Source organism: Sceloporus undulatus, chromosome 4 (genome assembly GCF_019175285.1).
Source record: "Sceloporus undulatus isolate JIND9_A2432 ecotype Alabama chromosome 4, SceUnd_v1.1, whole genome shotgun sequence".
NCBI lineage: Eukaryota > Metazoa > Chordata > Lepidosauria > Squamata > Phrynosomatidae > Sceloporus > Sceloporus undulatus.
The window spans coordinates 109,732,256-109,759,122 of NC_056525.1; the positions used below are offsets into that span (position 1 = coordinate 109,732,256).

Below are 26,867 nucleotides of genomic sequence, written 5' to 3' on the forward strand. Positions count from 1 at the left end.
CAAAATTGCACCATTGTTTATTGATTCTCTGTTGGAAGAAAATTATTTTATCCCCAGGGCTTCAGAGAGTTGAGAGAACAAGAAAATCTGAAGTAGGGCTTAAAAACAAACACACCCGAGTAATTAAATTATTTTTAAATATATATATAAGGAACAGCCTTTTGGGCAGCCCTGTAGTTTTAGTTAATGGAGGTAAAATATGTTTAAAATGGCTGTGCACCCTGTTCACTGTACATCTTTGCACTACTTAGTGATTCTGCCATTGAGAGCAAAAAGAAAATAAATTCCCAGAACAGTTTAAACAATCCTGATTCAAACTGTGATGATGGGTGAATGAAAGCAGAGCAGTTGTTCAAAAAGATCTAGCCTGTTCACAGACAGAGATCACTTAATCAAACCTCCTCTTTGCACCTTGTTATCTTAGCTTATTTAGCTCTTCAGATCCCAGTTTCTTACAGTAGCAAATGCTCTAGAAACTGACCTGCCTCTGACTTAGAAGAAATATCTGGCATTCCCCTTTCTAACCTGTGACCTTTAGGGAGCTTGTGCGATGGCTGTGTTTTGAAAAATATTCATTAAGACAGATGGGAAAATAGCATAATTCTTTGAATGAACAATTTCTTGGACTGGACATTCTCCTTTGTTCCTTTTCTTTAATAGGGATGTAATTTCTTTGCTAATTTTGTTCTCAAAGAAAACAAGTAATTTTAGCCATTTATTCCTTCTTCTAAAAAGTCTTTAAAAATTTCAGTTTTTCGGACTAGTCACAGTTTTTTACATATTCAGTATAAAATTGTTGATTTTATATTACACAGAAAACAGCACTTTCTGCATGTAAAGTAAAATTTCCTTGCAGAAATATATTTTCTACACAGAAAATGCTGTTTTCTGCACAGAATATGCTGCAGTTGTGGACTTATTTTACACAAAATCTACATGCAAGTTTTTGCCTAAAAAACAACATTTTAGCACAGGAAATAGCACTTTCTGCCAGAAAATAATGTTTTTGTACAGATTGCTTCTCAGTGCAGAAAATGATATTGTTGTGCAAAAAAAATGATACAAATTTTGTACAGAATAAGTCGCAAACTACAAAGAGTCTTATCAGCCCATGATTATTCTTGCTCAAAAAACCTATTCTTCAACCATTTTTGCTATTTGTGAGATTTAATCCTCATTTAGAAGACTCCACTCCCCATCTGCAGCATATTCTGCACAGAAAATAATATTTCTGCAAAGAAATTTTACTTTACTTGCAGAAAGTGCTCTTTGTAGAGGAAACTGATTGAGAAGGTAGAGAGCAGGTGTGTGTAAGAGAATGGGACTGAGTGGCTAAGGCCATTTCTTCACTTACAGAATACTGTGGGCTACCTCTGGAGTATTCTGACCCTGAATTCCCCTTATATTTGCCCCTTACCTGCTCTCTTTTGTTGTGGGTATTCAGCTCTTGTATTGAACGATAGGCATCTGTCTTCCCACCCGTTAGTCTCCTGGTGCCATTGCCAAGGTGATAACGAAGCACCCAGCCATTTTATCAATGCTGGACACTTTGTTCTGATCTCAGGAAACAGAGGGAAAAGGCAGCCACAGTGATCACTGGGAAAACTGAAAACTTGCAACAAATAGTGGGTTTTTAGAATGTTAGGGGGAGGTAGCCCCGAACTGAGTGCAGGCATCATGAAGACAGTCTGGATCTGATCAGGGTTTTGGCCCTGTATCATGTAAATAGGATGCAGCAGGCCCACGGGGAAGATTGTAGATAAGCCCTAAGAGAACGCAAGCTAGCGTCTCTCACCAGTACACATCAGACAGAGGGGGTCCAGTCTGTTTCTTAACACTGCCAAATTTGTCGCAGGAATGATAATCGAATCTGAGAGTTGAAAGAGCTGCAAGAGCCATCTAATCCAACCCCCTGCCATGCAGAAATATATGTGGCTTGGTCAGGTCTATACCTGGTACTACAATGAGGAGGGTTTTTTAGTCTTACAACTTCCCTTTACTTTGCAGTTGTTAAAGTTGCAACCTTAAACTGTAATCTGCACTTTCTTGGGAGAATAGAGAATTGCTGTGTCAAGGGCCCTAGAATGAGAGTGGAGAATGGTGGGAAATAAATTGTCAGGAGCTGCTAGAATACCTGAACTGCCACCTTATGCTGTGAGCCAGTGCGTTGCAGATTGCAGTTTCTCAGTAAAGTGCCCTCAGGCCCTGGAATGAATCCACCTACTTAGGGTGACCATTGGAGGAGTATTGGAGGCCTTCCTATTCCTTTCTGATGCCACAAAATCTCACCAAGCATAGCACTGAATCCCTAATTCTGACTTGCTGTTTAGTTTACCTCCTACTTCACCTCTGGTTCTGTTTAAATACAGATGTTTCCCGTCTCCCACCAATCTTGGCAGAAAAATGTGAGCTAATGTAATCTTAAAGCAGAGTCACTGTCCAGACTCCATTAAAAATACACCAAAAATCCCAGAATAAGCTTAGATTTTAAACAATATATAAGACCACAATGAAAGTGAATGCTGTTTAGAAACCAGGCCCAAACTCCACTTTGTGTTCAAAGACTAATAAAGAGAGTGCTCACATCATTTTCTGATGTGAGCCATTTCATTGGTAAGCAAAAAACATCTGGAAGTTTCTTATGGACCATTGCTGCTGAACATTTAATTATTTTCATTCAATTGGAGAAAATATCACTTGTGTTAGTTAAACGCAGGAGTTTCTCCCATGAACAAATAAACTGGCTTACCTCTTCTGGCTTAAATTCAGGATCTGGGATGCCCCTGGATGTTATCATACTTAAATCACCCCCTATCTTCTAATAATAATAATAACAACAACAACAACAATAATAAAATTTTATTTATATCCCCCCTCTCCATCAGGATCTTGCCGAGATGCCACTGCCCAGATGCATCCCGGGTCAAAGCCTCGCTCAGCCAGCACTTTTTCGAAGTCGTGGACCTTCCAAATTCAAAAATTGTCTGGCTGAGTGAGGCTTCAACCCGGGATGCATCCAGGCAACAGCATCCCAGCTAGATAAGCAGCTATTTAGGTATGAAAACATCCAGGGGCAACCCAGATACTGAATTCAAGCCAGAAGAGGTAAGACGACTTCACTTCAAATAATCTTTTTTTATTAGGGTGGGAGAGACTTAGGCATTTCTAGCCAACGGCATATCCTTGAATTGGGGCATACCCTGACTGGAATGGCTGCCTTTTCCTTAATAATTTATCTGATACTGGGGGAAAATTAGTAAACAATCTTCATGGAATCCACTCCCACTTATAAATCTTGAGATATTTTGGATAAACATAAGTCAACAGGCTCTGATTTACATCTACATGTATGCCCAAGGGGATGGTTTACTTCAAAGGCTATTTTTTTTGGCTCACAGTTAAGTAAAATAAAACAATTTCTATGGTGGCATTCAAAATGGCAGTCTTAAGAGCTCTGTCCTCTGGACAGCCTGCAGTGATTGTGGCCTTGATCTGTCCTGCCGCACAAGGGTGATTTGCTCCCACTAAGACAAAAAGACTATTGTGTTATTTTAAACTATGGTGTTTTTGTTCTGTTCTCTTTTTTCAGGGGGGGAAATGTGTGCATCTGGACAGATGGCTCTTTTTCATGCCAAATGTCACAGTCTCTAAAGATAACAGACCTGTTCCTGCAGTCTCAAAAGGAGGAATGTGCAACCTTTGGTTGTCCAGATGTTCTGGGCTTCAGCTCCCAGAAGCCCAAACCAAATTGGTCAATGGAGAGTCAGAGTTTCCTCACTTCTTCTCTAAAAGCTAGCACAACACAGAGGCCACTTTAATCTTATCTGATGTATGTCACTGCATGGCGAGTTGTTTGTGTGCATTTGCTCAAATTGGACAGCATATTTTTAGGGGCTTTTTAAATGTACTAAATGTGCAATAAATATGTGGTATCTTTAATGCCAAGAAGGGAGAGAGAGAGTTTTGATATTTCCTCTCACAGGTACAAACACAGCTTGGGAGTCTTTAATTTCTGTATGCCTTGACTTTGAGAGTTGGGTGCCATTTACCTCTCTGCCTTGGGCAGCAAAATATGAAAATGTTTATGGGTCCAGGGCCAGGCAGGTCCTGGACCCATAAACAATGTGCATCAGTTCAGCTGCAATGGTCAATTTATATTACACTGTTTCCAACAGTTTCTAAAAAAGCCTTTGCAGCTCTTTAATATTTCCCCAGCTTACAATAGTACAACTCAAAAACAGTTGTGTACTTTGAATGGTTGTGGTATGGCTACTGCTTCTAGTATTGTGATGTGTTGTGCTGTGTGAACACTGTGGCCAAACAACTCAGTTCTACATTCCTTATGTTTTACAAAAAAACATCTTTTTGCATCAAGCAAACGTTTACTTTGAAGAAGAGCCTTCAGGCCTGGTTCCAGGTGTGTGCATTGAAAACCTGGTGAAGATCTTTCCCAATTGCTCCAAGCCAGCAGTAGATGGAATGAATATTACTTTCTATGAAGGTCAGATCACAGCTTTCCTTGGCCACAACGGAGCTGGGAAGACAACCACAATGTGAGTCAGTATGAGATAAGGTTTCTACTAGCCCTCAATTAGGTATAAAGTTTGTACATGGCTTATTTTGTTTGTTTCAATTTTTTTTTCATATTCAATAGCCATAAATTTGGTCCCCTTGAACACTAAGGATTTCAGACTAAGTAGCAAATCTTCAAAAATGCAGCTGACTGTCTTGCTCACTACAGAAGATTGTTCTTTCTCTCCTATCTTAACTAATGTAAATTATAAACTCGTATCACCCTCATGTTGACTTCAGGAAGAGAAAGGGTGGGATTTTTTCCAAGACAGCCAAGACCTTGGAAGAAGGAAATGCCTGTCTTATAAATGTGGAAGTAATAGGAGAAACAAAAGCAGATGTCTCTCTGGAAGAGCAGCATTTTCCTGGGGTCAGTATGCTCAGAGAGACGGGGAGTCTATTGTCTGAAAGAGATGAAAAAACTGTGAAGTCAGCAAAGCTGATATGCCCCTGAGGCCCAGGAGAGTTCCAGGTGCATTGTTTTGCAGGGATCTGGACAAACATTTCTTTGGCTTTCCATTGTCCGTAGTTTTCCTTGGAGTATCTGTGATATGCCGTGGCCAGGTCAAAATTTTTAAATCTGTGAATATTGCCACAGTGATGTCCCTCTCCTTCATATGATTACAGAGATGGAAAGCATCTCAAAGGTCCTCTAGCCTAACTCCTTGCCAAAACACAAGCTTCCTGATAGGTAGTCTCTGTTTAATAACCAACTTTTAAAATTGGTTTAACTTTTAAATTGTTTAATTTTAAAAATGTTTTATATTTATACATTTTAATGTTGTACTGTTTTAAACTGTATTGTTTTTAAATTTGCTATTAGCCGCTTTGAGTCCCTATGTTGGGAATAAGGCGGGATATAATAAAATAAATAAACAAACAAACAAACCATCAATGGTTATTCCATCATCTTCTGAAGCAGTCTGTTGCACTGTCAAACAGCTTGTACTATCAGGGAATTCTTCCTATTCTTCAAACTAAATCACGGTTTTTGTCATATGGACCCAGTGTAACCCATCTTTTCTGACGAAACAGAAAATGAATTTGTACCCCTTGACTATGGAATTTATTACATTGGCTTTGCTCCTGCGATAGACATGGAATGTAACTTTAAGAAAGCCCATCTCATCACATTTCCCCATTGCTGGACAGTACGCAGCCCACAGGCAATCTACCGCAGCTTTTCAAGAATGGGGAAATCCTGTTTTTGAAAAGAAGCGGGAAAAGCCCAGAGAAGCCCAGGTTGCATATAGGCTGTGTACTGTTCAGTGATGGGGAAATGCAATAAGATCCACCTTCTTAAAATTACATCCTGCATCTATTCCAGGAGCAAAGGCAATGCAATAAACTCCTATGTTGCAGCACTTCAAGATGGTCGAGTAGCTTTCACTATTCTTAGGAGATTCTGACAGAAAAGAGTCATGCTTTATGTTCCCTTGGCGCCAAGCTTGAAGTTATCTCTGCAAATGTTTGGCCCCAATCCTGTGTTTGATGAGAGAATAGGAAACTGGTGTGGGAGGCACTTACATTTGGTAATTTTTTCCTCCAAATACCTCTGTTTGAAGCAGGGGACAGTTATTTTCAAAATACAGTAATGTCACAATTAAAACACACTCACACAAGCAGTCTTCCACCGCACCTTGCACCACCATTATCATAGTTATCTGAAGCAAACTCTAGTTTCCTCAGACTTCATGTAACATTGTGCAAGTTTTTAACAGACTCTTCAGTTCAGATAACTTTATTTTTAGCCTGGGAAAATAAGAAATCTTTGCCTTATATCCTTCCTCTTTCCACTTTCCTTTAATTATGCAGCTCAGCAAAACTAACAACATAGCATGTGTTCCTTGACTTTTTATATCAGTCAGCATCTTAAGATTAGTTCCAGTAAGCTGATATTTAAAAATTTCATTAAAATGTTCACACTGTATTTTTCAAGAGCTACATAGACCCCAAGCACAACCTAGTGACCCTCTGATAACACTGGTGATGATGGTGATGACAATGATGTGACTATTTTATTGATTATTATATACAGTATTATAATAATTTATAATGTACCATAAAATATACTTATGCTTACTGATAAGCATTACACGTTTCCCACAATGTTTTGCTAGGTCTGTCCTCACTGGTCTGTTCCCACCTACATCTGGAACGATATTAGTTGGTGGACAGGATATCCAGACACACATGGACTCTATCCGACAGAATATAGGCATGTGCCCACAGTACAACATACTGTTCAATCAGTAAGTGCTATTGCTAACTTTTTCCAACGTGTGAAGGTATGCAGCTTAAATTCTATAATAGCTTCAATGATGATTTCTTTCACATTACACAGTTGTAGTGCTGATTCCTGCTCAATCCTGGGATTTGTAGTTTGGTGAAGTACTAGAGCTCTTAATAAGAATATTAAGTACATCTCCCTAAACTGCAAATCCTAGGATTCCACAAGAGGAACAATGGCAGTTAAAGTAGAATTAAAGCACTATAATTATTTAGCGTGGAAGAGACCTATGTTACGGAAGGCCTCTATTCTTCCCTACTGGCTTCCAAATGGAGTCCTGAGATGGATTATTCTCACAGTATCCTTGACCAGTGGCCATGCTGGGTAGAACTTAAGGAAATTGAAGTCCAACAATATTTAGACACCCAGGTTTTGCAATTACTGGTCAAGTTGCTACCACTCTGCTATAAGTCATTTTTTAATGTTTACTTTGAATTGCTTCTTCCGTCTTTAGACCAGAGTTTTCTCATATGATAAAGGGGAAATGGATTAGGCAAAAATTTCAGGATTTACACACTCAAAATCATTGTCTGATCCTGGAAATGAAGTTTGTGTATGTTGACAAAGAGCTACCATTTTAAAATACATGATTAAGTGCATTGCAAAAATATCTGCAGCAAGATAACCTTCTATCTTCTGAGCCTACAAATAGGCTTTTCAATCAGTTTATTTAATTTTTATTTTTGCAGAACCCCACCTCACCCTACACATGTATACTCTGTTGGACTGTGGAGAGATAGAGGTTTCATGGAAACTAGTGTACTTAGTTTTCCTTCTGATTCTATATGCATATTTCTTTTGTCCCATGTCACCTCTGATTTTCAAACAAGACAAATACCTAAAAACCAGAAGTGAAATGAGTATACATGCAAGAGCCATATTTGCTCTTTCAACCAGATTCAGCTCTGGGATGGGGAGCTATTGCCTCTTGTATCTTCATCGCTACATCATTCTTGTTTCTTTTCGTCAATTAAAATAACACTTTTTGTTTTCTGTAGCCTAACTGTTGCAGAACACATCTGGTTTTATGCTCAGCTAAAAGGGAAGTCCAGAGAAGAGGCGGAATTCGAAATGGAGATGATGCTGGCAGACATAGGTCTTCCACATAAAAGAAATGAAGAGGCTCAAAATTTGTCTGGTAGGTACCCAGGAGTTTGCCCTCATAGGCTTATGGGCAGGGAGAAACTCTGATTGGTTAAATAAAACTGCTGGATAACCATATTTCATTTAATAGTGGTGAGTTGTGTTCTTACAGTATCTGTGCTTCTCCTGAGTTGTGTATGTATTGCCGTTGCCAGTTCTAAAGTTCACATTTTTATACTTTTCATATTTTTGTATGTTCATGTTTAACTGACTTAACTATTTACTTTGCTAGCTGCTTTAACAACAGTTAGATGCATCTGATGAAGTCTGCTCTGGCAAGCAGAAAGTTTATCCCAGAACATATTTGTTAATTTTAAGGTGCAGGAAGATTTCATAATACATTTACTAAGATATTTGATGATTGTCAAAATGCTAGTACATACTTCCAGGAAGGAACCTTTCCTCCAGCGGACCTGCTGCTTTCTCCTGTGAAAAATATGCCGCTCTTGTTTTTCAGTTTTGTCCTGTTTTTCCTACGTAGGTGGCATGCAGCGAAAGCTGTCTGTTGCCATTGCCTTTGTAGGCGACGCAAAAGTGATTGTCCTCGATGAACCCACTTCTGGAGTTGACCCTTATTCCAGACGTTCTATATGGGATCTCATATTGAAGTATCGTTCAGGTAATTTGGCTCCAAGAAAAATACCTGTGAATTTATTTATTTTTTACATGCACACATTTAAATAGCTTATGGATTTCAGGTGAAACAGACTGCTCAGTCTCTTTCAAGCCAAACCTACGGCCTGTTACAGACAGCCAAAATAAAGCTGCTTCGAGTCACAGTGGAGGTATGGTGTTTCAATGATGCATACGTCCTAAGAGTCTAGAAGCCACACCAAAGCCACACTCCAGTCCTTAGGGCTGGAGCGTGGCTTTGGTGCAACTTCTGGACTCTTAGGATGCATGCATCATTGAAACACCATACCTCCACTGTGTCTCGAAGCAGTTTTATTTTGGCTGTCTGTAACAGGCCTACATTTGTGTAGGTTCGAAAGCATGTAAAATTGCAAGCAGATAAATAGATACAACTTCGGTGGGAAAGGCAACAGTGTTCTTGCAGTCATGCCAGCCACATGACCATGGGATCATCTTTGACAACACTGGCTCCCTCGGCTTAGTAGCAAAGATGAGCACTGCCCTCTACAGTCGGACATGACTTGTCAGTCATGTCAAAGAGGAAACCTTTACCTTTTCCTTTTTATGCTTTGTGTAGGTGCTAATAATGAAACCTTCTCTCAGAAGGTATCATAAGGTACACATCCCAAAAATTGAAAAGAGAGCAATGTTTGACAGCTTCTGGGTATTGCACACCTGCAGTCATGTACACTGAGTAAATCCTTTGGTTTCAGCAGATTAGCTGTTAATTGAATAGCTGAATAGGGCTGACAGGGCTAGATAATGCACTTTCCAGGTGTGGGGAGAGTACCTGTCCCAGTGTCTCAGCTTTACATAGGTTGACCCATTTTATTAGTTGTCAGGCTCTTACATGTTAAATCCTGTAAGGTTGTTAAGTAATGTCTAATTATAGGATAGACTAGAGGCCCGCAGCAAGTGTTCTGGCAGGCAAATTCCAATGCACTTAACCCCGTATTTACCATCTTCTATCCACCCACCCAGCAAACTATCCTAGCACTTTACTGGCACACTAGTCTAAAAACCTAATCATTGCCAGTCTGATGCCTGGATGGTAGGGCTTGTAGTCCATTTTAAAAGAGACAGTCTCCTTGTTTGACTGAAAAAAATAATTGAATAACCCAATTTAATTTAATGTAGGTGATGGTGGATTATTACAGTGTCTATGTTTTCTCCTGAGTTTTGCACATATTGCACTGCCAATTTTGAAACCAATTTTTATAGTCTACTTAGTTTTCCTCATAAAAGTCCTATCAGAAGAAGCATCTGATGTTTTCACGGGGATCTTGTGTAGTGATAAATTTCAAGGAGCAAGGTGACGCCAGGTTGAGTACATGATTTTAGACACTAATTAAAACCTAGGTAAGGGATGGGTAGCAGCAAGAAACAGGCACCTGAGTTCCTTTTGTTGCTCATTCCAGAGAAACAGGCCATATTAGAAATGAGTCCCTGCCACATGACCTGTAGCTTTTTAGGTACAATATTGGTACAGTATTGGGGTGATTTTAAGTTAAGCATCAGAATTTGCCTTGCAGTGGTTTCTTGTCTGCATCCAAGTTTCTTCCCCAGGCATGGAAAAACTTTTAGCAGCTGATCATAGAGAAGAGATTCTCCTCTCTGAAATGTTGTTCAGAGACAGATGTTTTCCTTGATGTGTAGTGAGGAAAGGTGGCAAACTATAGATGTGAGAACAGAGTGATCACTCCTTCCATGGGCAATTTTATGCATGCTATCTCCCTCCCAATTTCTTCTTGCATGTTGTCTGGTTATGTGTAAATAGGATGATGTGAATCCGTCTGTGTGAATCCTGCCTGCCTGTGTCTCCATCTAGCTAATCATGCCAGGGCCATGGACCAGCCATATACAGTCAGCCCTTCATATACATGGGGGTTCCATTCCAGACTCCTCCACAGGTGACAAAAAATGCAGGACCTCAAGTCTCATTCTAAAGCACAAACATAAGAAGAAAAAGAAACTGAAGGAACACTCTTCACCTCAACCTTCTTCTTTCCATTTGGTTGTTGAAGTTATAGCTGTAGCTGAACCATCTACTACCCTCCCTGTGGTGCCTCCCTTACAGGTTTCTCTGTAACAGTGTACTGTCGTGATGGAGACTGTTTCCATCCAGGACAGAAGGTCAGATTATCATGCTTCAGTGGGAGAAATACAGGAATCTTTTGTAGTTCGAGTTACTGCTTCTCTGTCTGAGAAAAGCCTCTTCTAGCAATTCCATCTCCACCTTGACACCAACATTGTTACCATTCCAGGTCATGCTCAGATTCTAGTTCAGACATCAATTCAACTTCCTCATATTCTTATTAGTGGAGTAGACAATGTCATCAGTCTCATCTATGCCTGTCCATGGCTGATGGTATTTGGCTATTACTGACACAGATCCTTTTCTTGGGAATTTTGCTATTCTGATAACAGCATCTCTACCACCTGTTCTGAGCATTATACTTGCCACTATAGAAATGAGGCTTCCTTGACATGACACGCAAGATGCAAGAGACACAGAAGCCACAAATAAGAAGGACAGGTTACAAGCCTGTAACTGTAGTTCACTGAGTGGTCTTATATGAACTCACACTACCCTACCTGTTCTCCCCTTGTCATGTTTTGCTGGTCCGCATGGATGGCTGCATCGGCATCCCATGGAATTGGCAGGTTTTGATGGGAAGCCCCGCATATATGACTGCTGAAGGTGGGTGGGGCTGCCACCAAAACTCTGATAGAATGCTCCAAAAGGTGCACTGCACAAGTACAGGATACCCCATTTGTGTGAATTCACAGATGACCACTAAAAAACCTAGTTATAGGTATGTGACCTGTCCTTCCCCATTCCTATTTAAGGTCTTATATGCTATTTTTGGGCTATACGTCAACAGCGTTATACAGTGGACCCTTATCTTACACAGGGGATCTGTTTTGGACCCCCCCCCCCCCCATGTAAGCCAAAAAACACGTATGCTCGAGCCCCATTCAATATAATGGGGCTTGTGCTCGCAGCATGGCAAAGTGTGCACGCCACGGGCGCATACACCATTCATTCCTTTGCTGCATATCTTCAGCATAAGCTGAAATCCACATATAGTGCACCCGCATCTGGCATGGGCGCACTGTACAGCCTGTACAGGAAGATCATTGATGCAGGATCTGCTCTACTTAAGACTCCTTTCAAGACCCAGTAATGTATGATCAAAGCCTTCCCTTCAGAAAGTATGGTACTGATTCTCATGTGCTAACAATTGTGGTGTTAGACTGAGAGTGACTTTATGTCTCATCTGTTTCTTCCTTTCAGGTAGAACCATCATTCTCTCTACCCACCACATGGATGAGGCAGACATCCTTGGAGACCGAGTTGCTATCATTTCCAAAGGAAAGTTACACTGTTCAGGATCTCCTGTTTTCCTGAAGAACTCCTTTGGGACAGGTTTTTATCTCACCTTAGTCCGCAAAATGAAAAACATCCAGACAAGTGGAGGAAATGATGGTGTAAGTGTTTTTCATTGGATTCCACAATTGATCTTCCATCACCACCTTTCATAACCATGCCTACTACATCCCCCAAACACACTCAACCTGATCCTTAAATCAGGATACTTACGCCAGGGGAAACATAGTGGTTCCCAGTAACCAAAGGGGTCAGGCAAGGCTACAGCCTATTACCCTACTTGTTTAACTTACATGCTGAAAACATCATAAGAAAAGCAGAATTAGAATCAGAAAATGGAGGAGTTAAGATAGGAGGAAGCAACATTAAACATATGATATGTGGACGACACCATATTATTAGCAGAAGATATTCAGGAATTAAAACAGTTAATAAGGAAGGTCAAAGATGAAAGTGCAAAGGCAGGTTTAATGCTGAACATAAAGAAAACAAAAATAATGACCACAGAAGAAATACACAAATTCATTCTAGACAATGAAGAAATTGAAATAGTTAAAAGAATTCCCATATCTAGGACCAAATATTGACCAGAATGGAGACTGCAGTCAAGAAATAAGAAGAAGACTAGGAATGGGAAGGGCATCTATGAAGAAACTGGAAAAGATACTGAAGAGCAAAGATATACAACTACATCCTAAAGGTGCAACATGCATCCTAAAGGGTCAGAAGCCACGCCAAAGCCACACTGCAGTCCTAAGGACTGCAGCGTAGCTTTGGCACAACTTCTAGCCTCTTAAGATGCATGTGTCATTTAAACAGCATACCTCCAAAGTGACCCGAAGCAGCTTTATTTTGGCCTGTATGTTTGGGTCCAGGAATGGTTTTCTTTTATAAAGTAACTTTCCTCTGAATAACCTCTGAAAGGAATACTTTTAATGGCAGGCCTGCTAATTCTACCATAACTTGCACTGATTTGGGGTTTAGTAATTTGCGTTCATAAAAATGTATATCTTGCTGTAATTGTTAATTCTTAGATGTGTTAACTGGTTGTAATCTTTAATAAGGAGAAGTATTATTTATGTTTGTTAGACTCAAGAATGAATGCCTGTCTATGTCTCCTCACCCATAACTGAGATCCATGTATCACAGTGCCACTCTCTGTACCTTGAATACAATGGTTACAAAAACATACCAGTTATTGTGAAGGTTTCTATTCCACCTTTTCACTGCTGTACATAAAATAACTTAACTACAAGTGAATTAATAATGCAGTCTTTAAAAAAGATGAACATTATTAATTCTTTTACATATAAAATTACTTAACTCCTCCCTCAAAACACAAGAAAAACCCAGTGCCAACTCCCAGAAACTCTGTAGAAACCAACCATTTATCAGGACAGGCTGATAAACTAACCACATTGATGAGAAATGCTGTTCTTTGCTTCTTTGGAAAGGTCTGCTCAAACAATAGCTGCTGATAAAGTTCTAATATTATGAGGACACTGGAAACTGATAGCATTGCTTATCTGCCTTTAGACCTCCTGCAGCCTGGGATCTAAATGTTCATGTCCCTGCTCTTCGTGTGCACCTACAGACAAAGCAGAAGCCCTTGAACAAGAACTGGATGGTGAGACCAAGGCTTGCTTCACTTCTTTATTGCTCAGTATGATTGGGAGTAGTGGTTTGAATGTTGGACTGTGACTTTGAAGAGCAGGGTTTGTTAATCCTGGTTCAGCAATATAAATCCACTGGGTGACCTTGAATAAGTTACAAACTCTCAGCCGCAGAGGATGGCAAGAAGAAACTTGGTAAGAAAATCCTGTAATAGGTTCACCTTAGGGTTGCCATAAGTCCAAAATGACTTGAAATCATACAATAACAACAACAACAACAACATGATTGGATTACTCACTTTCTTGGTAGTACAACTACACAGGAGCTGTGATAACTCAGTGGAGCTGCAGGGGCTTCTGAGTATCAAGTGCTAGGAACAAACATCAGGGAAGTACTGTCAACTTGGAGCCCTTCTACCAGCCTCTGATTTACTAGATACAAGATGATGGCTGAATTCTTGGTTTGATCCCACAGGGATGATTGTGTGCTTTTTCTTTTTAAATCATGCAACCTCTTGTTCCTTTTGGGGTAGGGAGTCCCAATGTTGCAGTCACCTCAACATTTTCATCAAATGGCTCCCAATGAAGCACCATTTGCTTGAAATGCACTAGAATGTATACAGTTCGATTAAATAAATTTGTTTCCTGCATCTGTTAGATGATAATGGTGGTGGAGATAGTGCTTGTCATGATGATTACTTTGTCATCTTTCTTGGTGCTGCCCTTTTGGTATTCAGTTACTACTTGTACACACAGCTTTCAAATATGGTAGCAGTGGTAAAGAGTTTATAAGAACCTTTTCCAGAATGCATAAAATATAGGACCCCCAACAATAGATATCTCTTCTCAGTACTTTGGTCAGGGCTTATTCGGAAGGCCCCGGGTCCTGTCTAATCTTGGAAGCTAAGCAAGGCCAGCCCTGGTTAGTACTTGGATGGGAGACTACTAACAAATACCAGGTGCTGTAGGTTATATTTCAGAGGAAGGAAGTAGCAAAACCGTCTCTGAGTATTCCTTGTCTGACAAAATTATGAAATTCATGGGATCGCCATAAATTGACAGGTAACTTATGAAAGGACCTCCCTATTGCTGAACTTGATTGATTGATAAATACTCTTTGGTGACTGATCACACAGATCCCTGTCTTACATGTTCAGGTTTTCATAAAATTGAAATGAACAATGTAAATTAAATTGTGACCACTCTCGCCAAATTACTAGAAGGCACACAACAACAACAACAACAACATATTCTTCAAGAAAGTTTGTTCATGACTACACTCAGTGGGATACTTAAGGTTGCCTCTATATAATAAGTGAATTATAACAAGGATCCTTGTTGGCGCAGTGGTTAAATACCTGTACTGCAGCCACTCACTATAAACCACAAGGTTCAATACCATCCAGGAGCTGAGGGTCGACTCCACCTGGCATCCTTCCGTAGGTTGCTAAAATAAGTACCCAGCTTGTTGGGAGCAATTAGCTTACACATTGTAAACCACTTAGGCAGTGCTTAAGTGCACCAATAAGCAGTATAGAAATGTACTTGCTATTGCTATTGTGACACGGAGTTTGCTGAGATTCAGGCTTGCAGATCTGCGTACATTTACTTAGTAGTTTAAATGTCTTTGAAGACTGAACTCAGTGGATTTATTTCACTATCAGGGCTGGGCCAAAGGATTTGACCACCTCATCAACATGCATCATGCAATGTTACAAGAGCCACATCTATTAAAACAAAAGTGGCTATCCCCATCCCATATCCTCTTGTGTGTTGGCAGTAATACTTATAGCAATCAGTAATCAGCTATTCTCTGGCTTTTCACAGGCGATATGAACGAACTCAATGAACTTATCCATCATCACGTTCCAGAAGCAAAGTTAATTGAAAGTATTGGTCAGGAGCTCATCTACCTTCTTCCCAGTAAGAATTTTAAGCAGCGAGCCTATGCCAGTCTCTTCAGAGAATTAGAGGAAACATTGGCTGACCTGGGACTCAGCAGCTTCGGGATTTCAGACACACCACTTGAGGAGGTTGCTAACATTGAGACATTTATCTCATGATTATCCTTGCTTTCATTAACTTGGGTTAATATATATGTGACTAGAAATGTTTATTGATTAGCCCTTAGGCCATTTCAAAATAACACAAAGTAACACTAAAACAAATAAAACACACTATAAAATGCTATAGAAATTATATAGCAATTGGAAAAGAGCTAAAAAGTAATAACACAGAATCTAAAATGTATATAGTTAATATATATGTAATTGTGTAAATATTTATCTAATTACAACTGTTTGCCTCTTCCACTAATAGGTTAAGGTATAAGATATTCAATATATTTAAATTTAATTCTTTCCCCATTATGTTTTCCCTCTCATCCCTTTCTCCTGTACAGAATTCAATTTTGTAATTATTGCTAGCTGGAAATAAAGTAAAGGGAAAATATTCTTATTTTGTATTATGCTGGGGCAAAAGGAAGGGAATGAATAATGCTTTTGTGTGTTTTACCTCACAAAACATCTTCTTAATATGTTTTTCTTGTAGGTTTTTTTGAAGGTTACAGCAGAAGCTGATACTGAGACACAGAATGCAGGTAAACACTCCATAGTCCAGTGCCTGAGTTCCAAACTAAAATGTTATGCTAAATATCTTCATAAACTACTGATTAAAAGGAAAAAATCTACTAGTTCTAGTATGCCCCTCCACCTCTGCAACATCCAGTAGAACTTTATGTGGGATTTTCTGGACTCCACACTATGTCGCTAACTGCTAGTGATGTTATGGTGTCAAGATATGAGTATATTTTGGGGAGACATGGAAAGGATTAGGGAAATAATATTGGTGTGGACACAATGGGACCATGCAGTTGCGTTAGTCATAGACCCTAAAACAGTGGTGTAAAGCATGAATCCAAACAGATGCAGATAAAATTCACTGGGAAACAGGAATCCTGGAGCAGTTCAGCAGCATTTGCTAAGTTTATTTTCTGTTAGATCTGTAGAGGTTCGCTGGTGCAAGTATTGAAGTTCAAATCAGGTTTGAGCACTCTAGTAAAGTCCAGACACTTCAATGTGGAATAAAATCAGACCACAGCTTTTACAACTGAATGACCTGGCATGGGGAACAGATCCATTAACTGGGCAACCCAACTGTCAGCCAATAAACTATCTTCCTGTCAGTTTGAATGCTAGTGGGATCCTGAGGTGATCAAACCACAGATTCTACATGGACAGAGGCCACTACTGGGTTCCACTGTCATCTGGCTTGAAGCCACACACTCATACAAGCCAGGTGTGTCCCTTATTGCTTCAGCCCAAATTGTCTTAAGGAGATTTCACCTAATATTCCTGCTGCCAACTGTGAGGATTCATTCCTCTCAGGCAATCCTACCCACTGTTGCCAAATATGGCATTTCTATACTTTAACCCACCATCTGTGAAGACTTCCAAGGTGCTCACTCAAATTAGCAAGAGAGAGGGCTTTACCTGATTCCCATCTCTGTGATACTCTGAGAATTGTCTAAATGCCCATAAGGTACATAAGAGGATTTATGCCACTTCTGTCGTCAATGGTTGCCACCTCTCTATATTCAATGCTGCCACTGCAGATGCCTTGTCTGAATCCAGTCTCTTAGGCAGATAACATTTCTGGAGGTCAAACGTGTATGAAAACTTTTTAAAATTATTTACAGAAATTAAATGTAACCAGTTGATTGTTTATTTATTAAATTTAAAACACAACACACACCTGTTTGTTTGTTTATACTGTACTTATTAGAATTATATCCTGCCTTTCACCCAAAATGAGATCTAGTAAATTTAAATAATTTTTAAAAGATCCAATTAAAACATTAATTTACAAAAGTTAAAAAGGAATTAAATGTCAACTTGATTAAAACATGATTAAAATGACTAGAACACTCTTCCTTCTCTTAAACTCTCTAAGACCCTTACGAGTCACTCAATTCAAACTCCCTTTTCTCAGTCTAACTAAAACCCTTTTCTAACTGCATTCTACTCAAATCCTAGGCTAACTAACTCCTCACTCAAACTGAAACTCCCAATTGTCATAAACCAACAGTTATTCAAAAGTCTTATGGAAATCTTCTCATCCATCCCACCAATGAGCATTCACTTCAACATTTTATTCTGTCCCCCCTCCCAACACCTATTTATCTTATACTCTAATATGTGCACAATAAATCAAACATTTTCGAATTTAAACCCATGATAGCACGGGACAGGATCCTCTAACATGCAATTCCATTTCCATCAGTTTAAACCAGTTCATCCCACCAAATATTGTGACACACATACATACATTCACACACATACTCGCACATTTATGTTTATTTATAATGATAAGCCTCTTCTGTAGGAATGATGGAGCCACTCTAGGGCTGGCAATTTTACATCCACCAGATGCATCTGACTGAGAGCCAGGTAAGCCTGAAACTCTGCTCCATTGCAGCATCCAGTCAGTTTGCCTTTTGATTGGCCAGCTGCTCACATCTTCCCCACGAGCCACAAAACTACAGGGGCTACATAGATGGAGAAACAGTGGTGCACAATGCCATTAACGCTTATGCTATGCATGTTGCCCCATGGCCTGGGTGCAAATGGGGATTAGTTTGGGTACCCATATTTATTTTATAGCATATGTTGGGCAACCTGTGATCCTTCATAAGTTGCCTTAAGCAATAGCCCACATAGATAATGGCAAGAGCTGGTGACAAGAGCTATATTTGTAGAACATATGAAAGGATACCCATTCTTCAAATTAGGGGGAAAATGCTATGTTTTTTACCCAATTAAATCTTAAAGAAACTCACAATTATTCCAGAATTATTGAAATATACTAAAATATATTTCAACATGCCTCTGAGAGGAACAACTAGCATACTATCATTTTGATTTTAGGTGCCCAGGAGAATGGTGCTGTGGGACAAGAAGAGGAAACGCACCAAAATGGTCACACAGCCAATGGTACTTCTCGGAGACCTGTGGCTCTGGAAGGGGATGGGAGTGGCGGCAAAGGATCCCAACAAAATAAGGGTTGCCAGCTCTTCCATCAGCAGATGAAAGCATTGCTTGTCAAACGATTCCACCACACCACTCGTAGTTTTAAAGACTTCCTTGCTCAGGTATGTATTTATTCTTTCCAGATGCAGAGCTTCTTGTCATACAGAATTTACATATGTACATCTGTCTTTATTGGTCACAAAGCAATATGATCTTATTGTAAAAGCATATCATTGCATTATAGAACAGGACATGATAAGTAACTGAATCAGATCCCAAAGCTTTCTGTGCAGTTACAAATCCACCCAAGGCCAACCTGTTTTAGCTTACTTAACTAGTAAGATTAAACTATCTTTACAGTAGAACTGTCTGCTTGAATAGATGATTTATTGTTGTCATTTACTGTCAAGAACACTTGCTTCATTCAAGGAAATCATTCCCTTTTATAATGAGAAGCCTAGTTCTTAAACTTCATTATGGCCAAAAATAAGGACTCCCTATTGAGCAGAGGTGAGAACCAGCATGGTATAGTACAGTGATGATGAACCTTTTAGAGACCAGTTGCCGAAACTCAGTGGCGTTCCCATACCAGATGTCACCTGGTGCCAGAGGGATGAGACTTACGTAGGACGTCTGGGGTGGGATGTCTGCCTTCTGGGTGCAGGACGTACAGGTGCAGGACTTCCAGGCGGGAAAGCCCCAAGGCACACTCTCTCAGCCTCAAGCAAGCAATAGCAACCCACCCCCCATGACGAAACTTGCCAATAAAACTCCATGATAGTTTCCCTTTAGGGGAATAATAAATGATAGTTTCACCTTAGGGTTGTCATAAGTCAGAAAGGACTTGAAGGCACTACACACACAAGTCATAATCTCTCAGCCTTGGAGGATGGCAATGGAAATCCCCCTCTGACGAAGGTTGCCCCATGATAGTTTCACCTTAGGGCAACATGACTCCCACCCCAATATAGAGGAACAAATGGGGAAATAAATCCTAGTCTGAGTGAAGATAACTCCAAATTTTTCATATGGGGTAATTGCCACATGTACTTTACATGCCAAGGTCCCAGCTTCAATCCCTGGCACCTCCAGCTTGGTCTAGGTTAGACTAAAGGCTTGACGAGCTGTTGCCAGACAGAGGTGACAGCACTATGCTAGATAGACTGGTGATCTCAATTAATTTAAGGCAGTTTCCTATGTTCTTATATTCTTATATCTAAATTTTTTGAGTCATTATCAGATTCTTTTCCACAATCTCAAAAAAGATCCTTTTGAATATATATATAAAATTTGATAAATATTCAGCAGATTTGGTACTGATTTTTTTTAAAAATGTATGGTAAGAATTGTGAACAGGTCTGGGTAGCAGATCTCCAGAACTTCCTGCTGCTGGTCTGCTTATTTGTTAGCTGCGTGTTATCAGAAATACTTCTGCTACACTATATGTTCTGCAGGTGACTGATGTTTCCCATGTTGCCTGCAGATTATTCTCCCTTCTAGTTTTGTGCTGCTAGCGCTGATACTTACAATCATAATTCCTCCATTTGGTGAATACCCCAGTCTGACTCTCCAACCGTGGATCTATGGGCAACAGTTCACTTTTTTCAGGTCAGATATCTCCTTTTTCAGAGCAGACTTTCTTTTCTTATCTTTTCCTTAGATAACATTATGGTAACTTGTTGCTAAATACCTTTTGTTTCCTGTTGTTTGACTCCAGTATAAATTATGGAGTTGCCATTTGTATCCCTCTGAATTAATTCTCAGATTTTATCAAATTTTAAATTAGCTGCTCTTCCATCCTAGATTTTGCACTTATTCTGGCTAACTAGTATTATTTATAACACTATTTTCTGTTAATTGACTAGTGTTAAAACTAGCTAATTATAAAGTTATTCCTTTAAGTCTTTGTGTTTGTAATTTCTTCTTTGGTACAGAGTTTATCACTTTCTAGTTTTTCTTTGCTTATACCCATCATCTATATTTGGTGTTAAAAGTATGCAGATAAGTGACGGTTGGATGAATGGGAATGCTTGTTAGTTGTGGCCTCTTCATACAATCTCAAATATGGAAAGGTTGCATGTGACAATGTGGCAGTAAGCTTGCATGTATAATCTTTCCCTTGCATGTATCATCAGGAAATGTGCTTTATTCCTAGAAATTTTACGTTTTAAAAGTCAGATGGGAAGAGATCAGAAAATGAGTACAGAGTCAGTACAATAGCTTGTGTTTATGCTTGTAACACAGTGGCTCCCAAACTTTGGTCCTCCAGATGTTTTGGACTTTAGCTCCCAGTATTCCTGACTGTTAGCCAAGTTGGCTGGGGTTTCTGGGAGATGAAGTCCAAAACAGGTGGAGGATCACAGGTTGAGAATCAGTGTAGTAACACATGATGTTATCATACACCTAATAAAAAGGCCTCCAGGATGGGCAACATGTGGCCCTCCAAAGGTTGCTGGACTGCAACTCCCATCAGCTCTCACCACTAGGTATGCTGATATGGGTTAATGCAAGTTTCATTTCAGCAACATCTTGACAGCCATACTTTTCTCACCCTCATTGTACATTATATTTCCAGATTTGAGGTTATATTAGCCAGTTCATAGCACTAGATAAGGCTTTCCCAACCCAGTGCCCTCCAAATGTGTTGAACTATGTTTTCTATTGTCTCCAGTCAACTGGATTTCAGAGGATTGTGGGATTTGTAGTCCAACACATCTAGAGGGATGCCAGGCTGGGAAAGGTTGCTTATGTTGGAAATACATAAGTAGGTGTAAATATATCCTGTTGCTAAGCTTCAACAACAAGAATTCTATTATAACAGGTTAGATTTCTAACATTAAAAAAAACCCTTGACCATTTATTAGCAAGGAATATCTGTGAGTATTTGCTTCTTGCTGCATTTAGCAGTCAGTGGCTTGGCAATGGATGAAAATAGTAATTGTGTATACACCTTATTCAGTTTGTGTGCCTTGTTCAATTATGAACAGCTGTTCTGTAGCATCTACTGTAGCACCTACCTGTTTGATTAGCTGATTTACTTTTGTAACTGCATTCCTTCTGTAGCAATCTCTTTTTATAGTCTAAATCTCATCAAATCTCATTAGCAATGAACAGCCTGGCAGTGAGGAGATGGTTCCTCTTATTGACGCCTTCTTAAATAAACCAGGATTTGGAAATCGTTGCTTGAAGAAGGAGCCCCTGCAGTAAGTCATGTTCTCTCTTAAAACAATAGTGGACTGTCCTTGATACTGTATTTCCTAGCACATTAAACTAGTGGTGATTCCTCCCCACCCAACATCATATAGCAAGCCAGTGGAAAAGCTGTGGAGTGGCTTCCAGATTTATTAATGGAATAGAGCCATTTTAATCAATGGCTCTTAAGTTACACTTAGAATAGATCTATTGACACCAATAGCATTTAAGTTAGCTATAACTGACAAATAGGGCTAAATACTCTAGAGGTACTTGATCCCTTCGAATCTTGGAGGCTAAGCAGGGTGAGTCCTAGCTAGTACTTGGATGGGAAACCACTAGGGAATACCAGATACTGTTCGCTATTTTTCAGATGCAGGCAGTAGCAAACAAAACTTTGAGTGTTCCCTGCCTGAGAAAATCCTATGAAATTCTTAAGTTTGCCATAAGTTAACAGCTGACTTGAAGATGTACACACAACTAACTAGCTAACTGGTTTCATTGATTTCAACCTGTCTATTCTATGTATGACTAAACCTTAATGTGGATTGTTTTCATTTTCCACATTTTACAATACATGATAATCCAGCCACCCTCATGTAAGGATGGTAGTAATTAAGAAATAGTACACTCACATTAAGAACAAACCACATCAGAGAATAGTACTGTAATAGACTTCAATAGTTTTGAGTGTGGTTAATTTTTTATAAGTCTTCACCTTTGAAAAGTACATTTTGGTTTTAGCACAACAGAACCAAACAAACATTTATTCATTGTTTTACTGCTTAGGAGGTGATAAATTTCTGAGCAGACTTTTCCTGAATAATGGATGGTTATCATGCTAGCTGCCCAACTTAGTGTTCGTGTTAATTGTTTAATTGGAAATTGTAAAATTAATAGCATAATTTTAATTGTCTGCATCCAATTTGGCTGCAGTCCCACCCCATAACATGTACAATGTGCACATGAACATGCAGCATTTATATTATGCTCCATGCATCAGAGGAAGTGAATATAATCCATAAAACCTTATGCTGAAATGCATCTATTAGTCTTAACAATGCCAGAAGACTTTTTTTAATATATATTTTTTCATTTCTTATTATTTTATACAGTATGTATAGGAATATATATAGAGAAAAAAGCAGCACATACACAGTCAAATAGGATTTTGTAATCTGTATTATAACCTGTAGGAATGTATATGTAGACCATTTATTTTCAAATAGTCATTTTATCTATTTTGAGGACAATACTTATCCTCTGTCCATAAATGCAGTCTACCTATCATTAAGCAGTTAAAAGCTTTGCATGTTGAGTGGTGAATTAGACATGTACTTAACCCAAACCAATTAATACTGACCAAATGGGAATTATAGTCAAACTTGGTGGTATATTTAGCACATTTGTGGCAGAGGTGCCTGCCAAGGTTGACAGATGTCTGTCTGTCATAACATGCAATTTTTCCTCACCTGTGTATTTATCGTTTTTTACTTTGTGGTTGCTTATTAGAAGATCAACTTGGGCTACTTTATATTTCTGAGTATTGATGTACTCTCTTGCACTGTTTTCTGCAAGTGAAGGAAGAAAAGCAGGTTAATTATCTTTATTGTTGTGTGCCTTCAAGTTGTTTCCAACTTATGAGGACCCTAAGGCGAACCTATCGTAGGGTTTTCTTGGCACAATTTATTCAGCGGTGTTTTGACTGTTCCTTTCTATGAGGCTGAGAGAGTGTGACTTACCCGAGGTCACCCAGTGGGTTTCCGTGGCTGAGCAAGGATTTGAACCCTGGTCTCCATAGTTGTAGTCCAACACTCAAACCACTGCACTATGCTAGCCCTCGGTTAATCATAGGGGAATATATATTCACCTTAATGTCTGGTTTTACTTTTAGACGTGCTTAGTTATATTCAGAAGGTAAAACAGACCCTCCCACCTGCCCTCCTTTTCTTCTTTAAAACAAGGGATAGTTTACAACTGAGGGGGGAGGAATCTAGGAAATTAAATTCATGATTATGTTGCCTATGATAAATTTACAATGCAACCCTGTGCCTGCCTACTAAGTCCCATTGAATTCACTGCAACTTACTCCCAGGTAAATATTATAAGGCTGAATCTTAAATCTTTATTTTCTACTTTTCTCTCCCTCCGTTCCTTCACTCCTTTGATTTTCTTTCATGCTGTGGGAACTGTGTTTCTCTCTATTATTTCTGGTCCACAGAATTCCAATCTGCAGGGATTAAAAGTGGTGGCAGCCCTTTCCACTGTTTGGTTTTCTGCAGGAACAACAGTGCTGTAACAGATACAAAAAATCCTATTGTTTTTATTTATCCAAAATATGACAGGAATCACTAGGAAGTGAGTAGCTCTCCAAAGTGAATAGCCATTTGAAGGCTGGGTAGAAAGCAACAGTGGTACGATACAGTTAATATAGCAATGATGAATACAGGTTGAGTCTCCTTTATCCAAAATGCCTGAGACCACCATTTTGGAATATTTGCATATACATAATGAGATATCTTGGAGATGGGACCCAAGTCTAAAAATGAAATTCATTTATGTTTTGTTACACCTTATACGCACAGTCTGAAGATAATTCTATACATAATATTTTTAATAATTTTGTGCATGAAACAAAGTTTGTGGACACTGAACCATCAGAAAGCAAAGGTATCTCTATCTCAGCCACCATGTGGACAATTTTGTATTTTGGAGTATTTTGGATTCCAGACTTCCAGATAAGGGATACTCAATATGTATGTGAAATAGAAAGAGAAGAAGGGCCAAGTCTTAGGATTTGGGGAGCCTGCGATCTTAAAACCAACCAGCTGTGCCCGCTGACTAGTCTAGATATACCAAAGCTGATTTAATAATCACAGCAAATAGCTGTTTTGTGATGAGCCTGTAGATTTCCCAGAGGAGAATATGTGAACACTTCACCAGTTGTTCTTCCCATTATACTTCAGTAGAGGTTGGGGGGATGAACAAGAGTGAAATGAGTATACGCTTGTAATTTAGGTAGGCTCAACATTACATAGTCTTTAAGTATGAATACCTGATGTGTTTGGGAATCATTCTTTTTAATTGTTATGAAGTTAGCCAGTGTGATATAGTAGGTTGAGTGTTGAACTACAACTCTGAAGACCAGGGTTCAAATCCTCACTCATCCATGGAAACCCATCGGGTGACCTTGAACAAATCAAACTCACTCAACCTCAGAGAAAGGCAAAGGCAAACCCCTCTGAACAAATTTTGCCAAGAAACCCCCATGATAGATTCACCTTAGCATCACCATAAGTCAGAAACCTTGAAGGCACACAATAGCAAACTGTCATAAAGATGAGATATACAAACAGAGTGGTTGGCTGTAATTTCATATAGCATGCTTGATCCTGACATTGATTTTAAAATTCCACGTGTTCTTTGTCTCCTGTACAGAAACTATCCTTGTATGAACACTTCAATGGCCTGGAAGACACCAGCTGTTCCTTATAATGTCTCTGCCCTCTTACGAACCAAAACCTGGAGTACTGAAAACCCCTCACCCTCTTGCAAGTGCAGCACTAGGAGGAAACTCACGATGCTGCCCGAGTGCCCCTTAGGAGCTGGAGGATTTCCTCCCCCGCAGGTACTGGTTGACTTCAATTCACCAGTCTGAAGTACTGCAGCTAGTCTCACTTGGGTGGTAAAATGGGATGAAGATTTAAATTATACATCTGAAAAAATCCCCATGTAATTGTAAAAACTCAGATTTTGCAATTAAATGTAATACCTTGTACTTATTTCATTTAAAAGCAATACTTGCCCACTCACCACAGCTCAGTGGTACTCAAGGGACTCAGCTAACAATAAAATCAAGCAAAACATACACATCTAAAACAAGAAATATTTAAAACATCAATAAAGGAAAAGGAACTGTATCATGATCATGTTGGGCATGGATTCATTATCTCTTTTTCTGGGAAACAGGAACGTGTTGAAAATTATTTCTAAATGGATAGCTTGTTTGTTGCATTATTTGTAACCTTTTATTATTTCATTTGAGGTCTGAATACCCTAAAGGCGCTAGATCCCATCTACCTTGGAAGCTAAGCAGGGTCGTACCTGGTTATTACTTGGATGGGAGGCCACCAACGAATTCCAGGTGCTGTAGGCTATATTTCAGAGGAAGAAACTGGCAAAATCACCTCTGAGGATTCCTTGCTTTGACTTAAAAAAAAAACCTATGGAATTCATGGGGTCACCATAAGTCAGTCACAGGTGACTTGAAGGCACATATGCACATTCTTTCAAGTGAACCAAGTCCAGGACTGTGTCCTATTTCTCCTAATGGAAGACAATGTTGCCACACAGTGGTTAAGTTTACAAACTACATTAAGATTTGCCATAAGCCATTATTTCTTTATTTATTCATTTGCTAGCCACTGAGTTGTCTCTTGTCTGATTTTCTCTTAAATTACAAAGGTTTCTTATCCATTTCTCAGCCAGGAGAGAATATCTTGAGCTTTGAGTGTCACTTGCATTCATAGGAGGTGAAGCTTACCAAAAGTTTACAAATCTTTTGGCAGCCTTCAGTGAAACTAGCCTGGTTTAGGATTTTACATCACTGTTATTTTTTGTGATTTGAAACCAAGACACAGAAAAAAAGGGCAGCAGTTTCTCTTGAAACTCCCCAAGTGGAGGCAGGGCAAGCTCTCTGATTTCAGGAGCACAGCAATTTCTCAATGTAATCAAAACTGGAAAACTTTGCTGCAGGGCCTCTTCCTTCCCCTGCTACTCTGAACTGCCAAATTCTAATTGTCAAGAATGTAATGACTGTTTATTTTTCCTTTCAGAGAGTTCAGCGTAGCACAGAAATTCTTCAGGATCTCACTCATCGAAATATTTCTGATTTCCTGGTGAAAACATATCCCACCCTCATAAGAAGCAGGTTGGTACAGTGTCTCCCTATGTATAGACTGTCAATACTACAAAATCTACAAAGCTGTTTAATCATTTAACTAGAC

At 39.3% G+C, this 26,867-nt stretch overlaps 1 protein-coding gene across 1 annotated transcript in view; it reads left to right on the forward strand.

The window, feature by feature from the left end:
- Window positions 1–26,867, forward strand: part of ABCA4 (ATP binding cassette subfamily A member 4) — a 121,624-nt gene that overhangs the window by 72,817 nt on the left and 21,940 nt on the right. Inside the window, 13 exon segments of the mRNA XM_042463556.1 lie at window positions 4,376–4,553; window positions 6,693–6,824; window positions 7,861–8,000; window positions 8,487–8,624; window positions 11,937–12,130; window positions 13,566–13,656; window positions 15,470–15,675; window positions 16,193–16,241; window positions 18,568–18,791; window positions 20,153–20,277; window positions 21,774–21,872; window positions 25,300–25,489; window positions 26,697–26,791. Coding sequence (XP_042319490.1) covers window positions 4,376–4,553; window positions 6,693–6,824; window positions 7,861–8,000; window positions 8,487–8,624; window positions 11,937–12,130; window positions 13,566–13,656; window positions 15,470–15,675; window positions 16,193–16,241; window positions 18,568–18,791; window positions 20,153–20,277; window positions 21,774–21,872; window positions 25,300–25,489; window positions 26,697–26,791 — 1,861 coding nt within the window.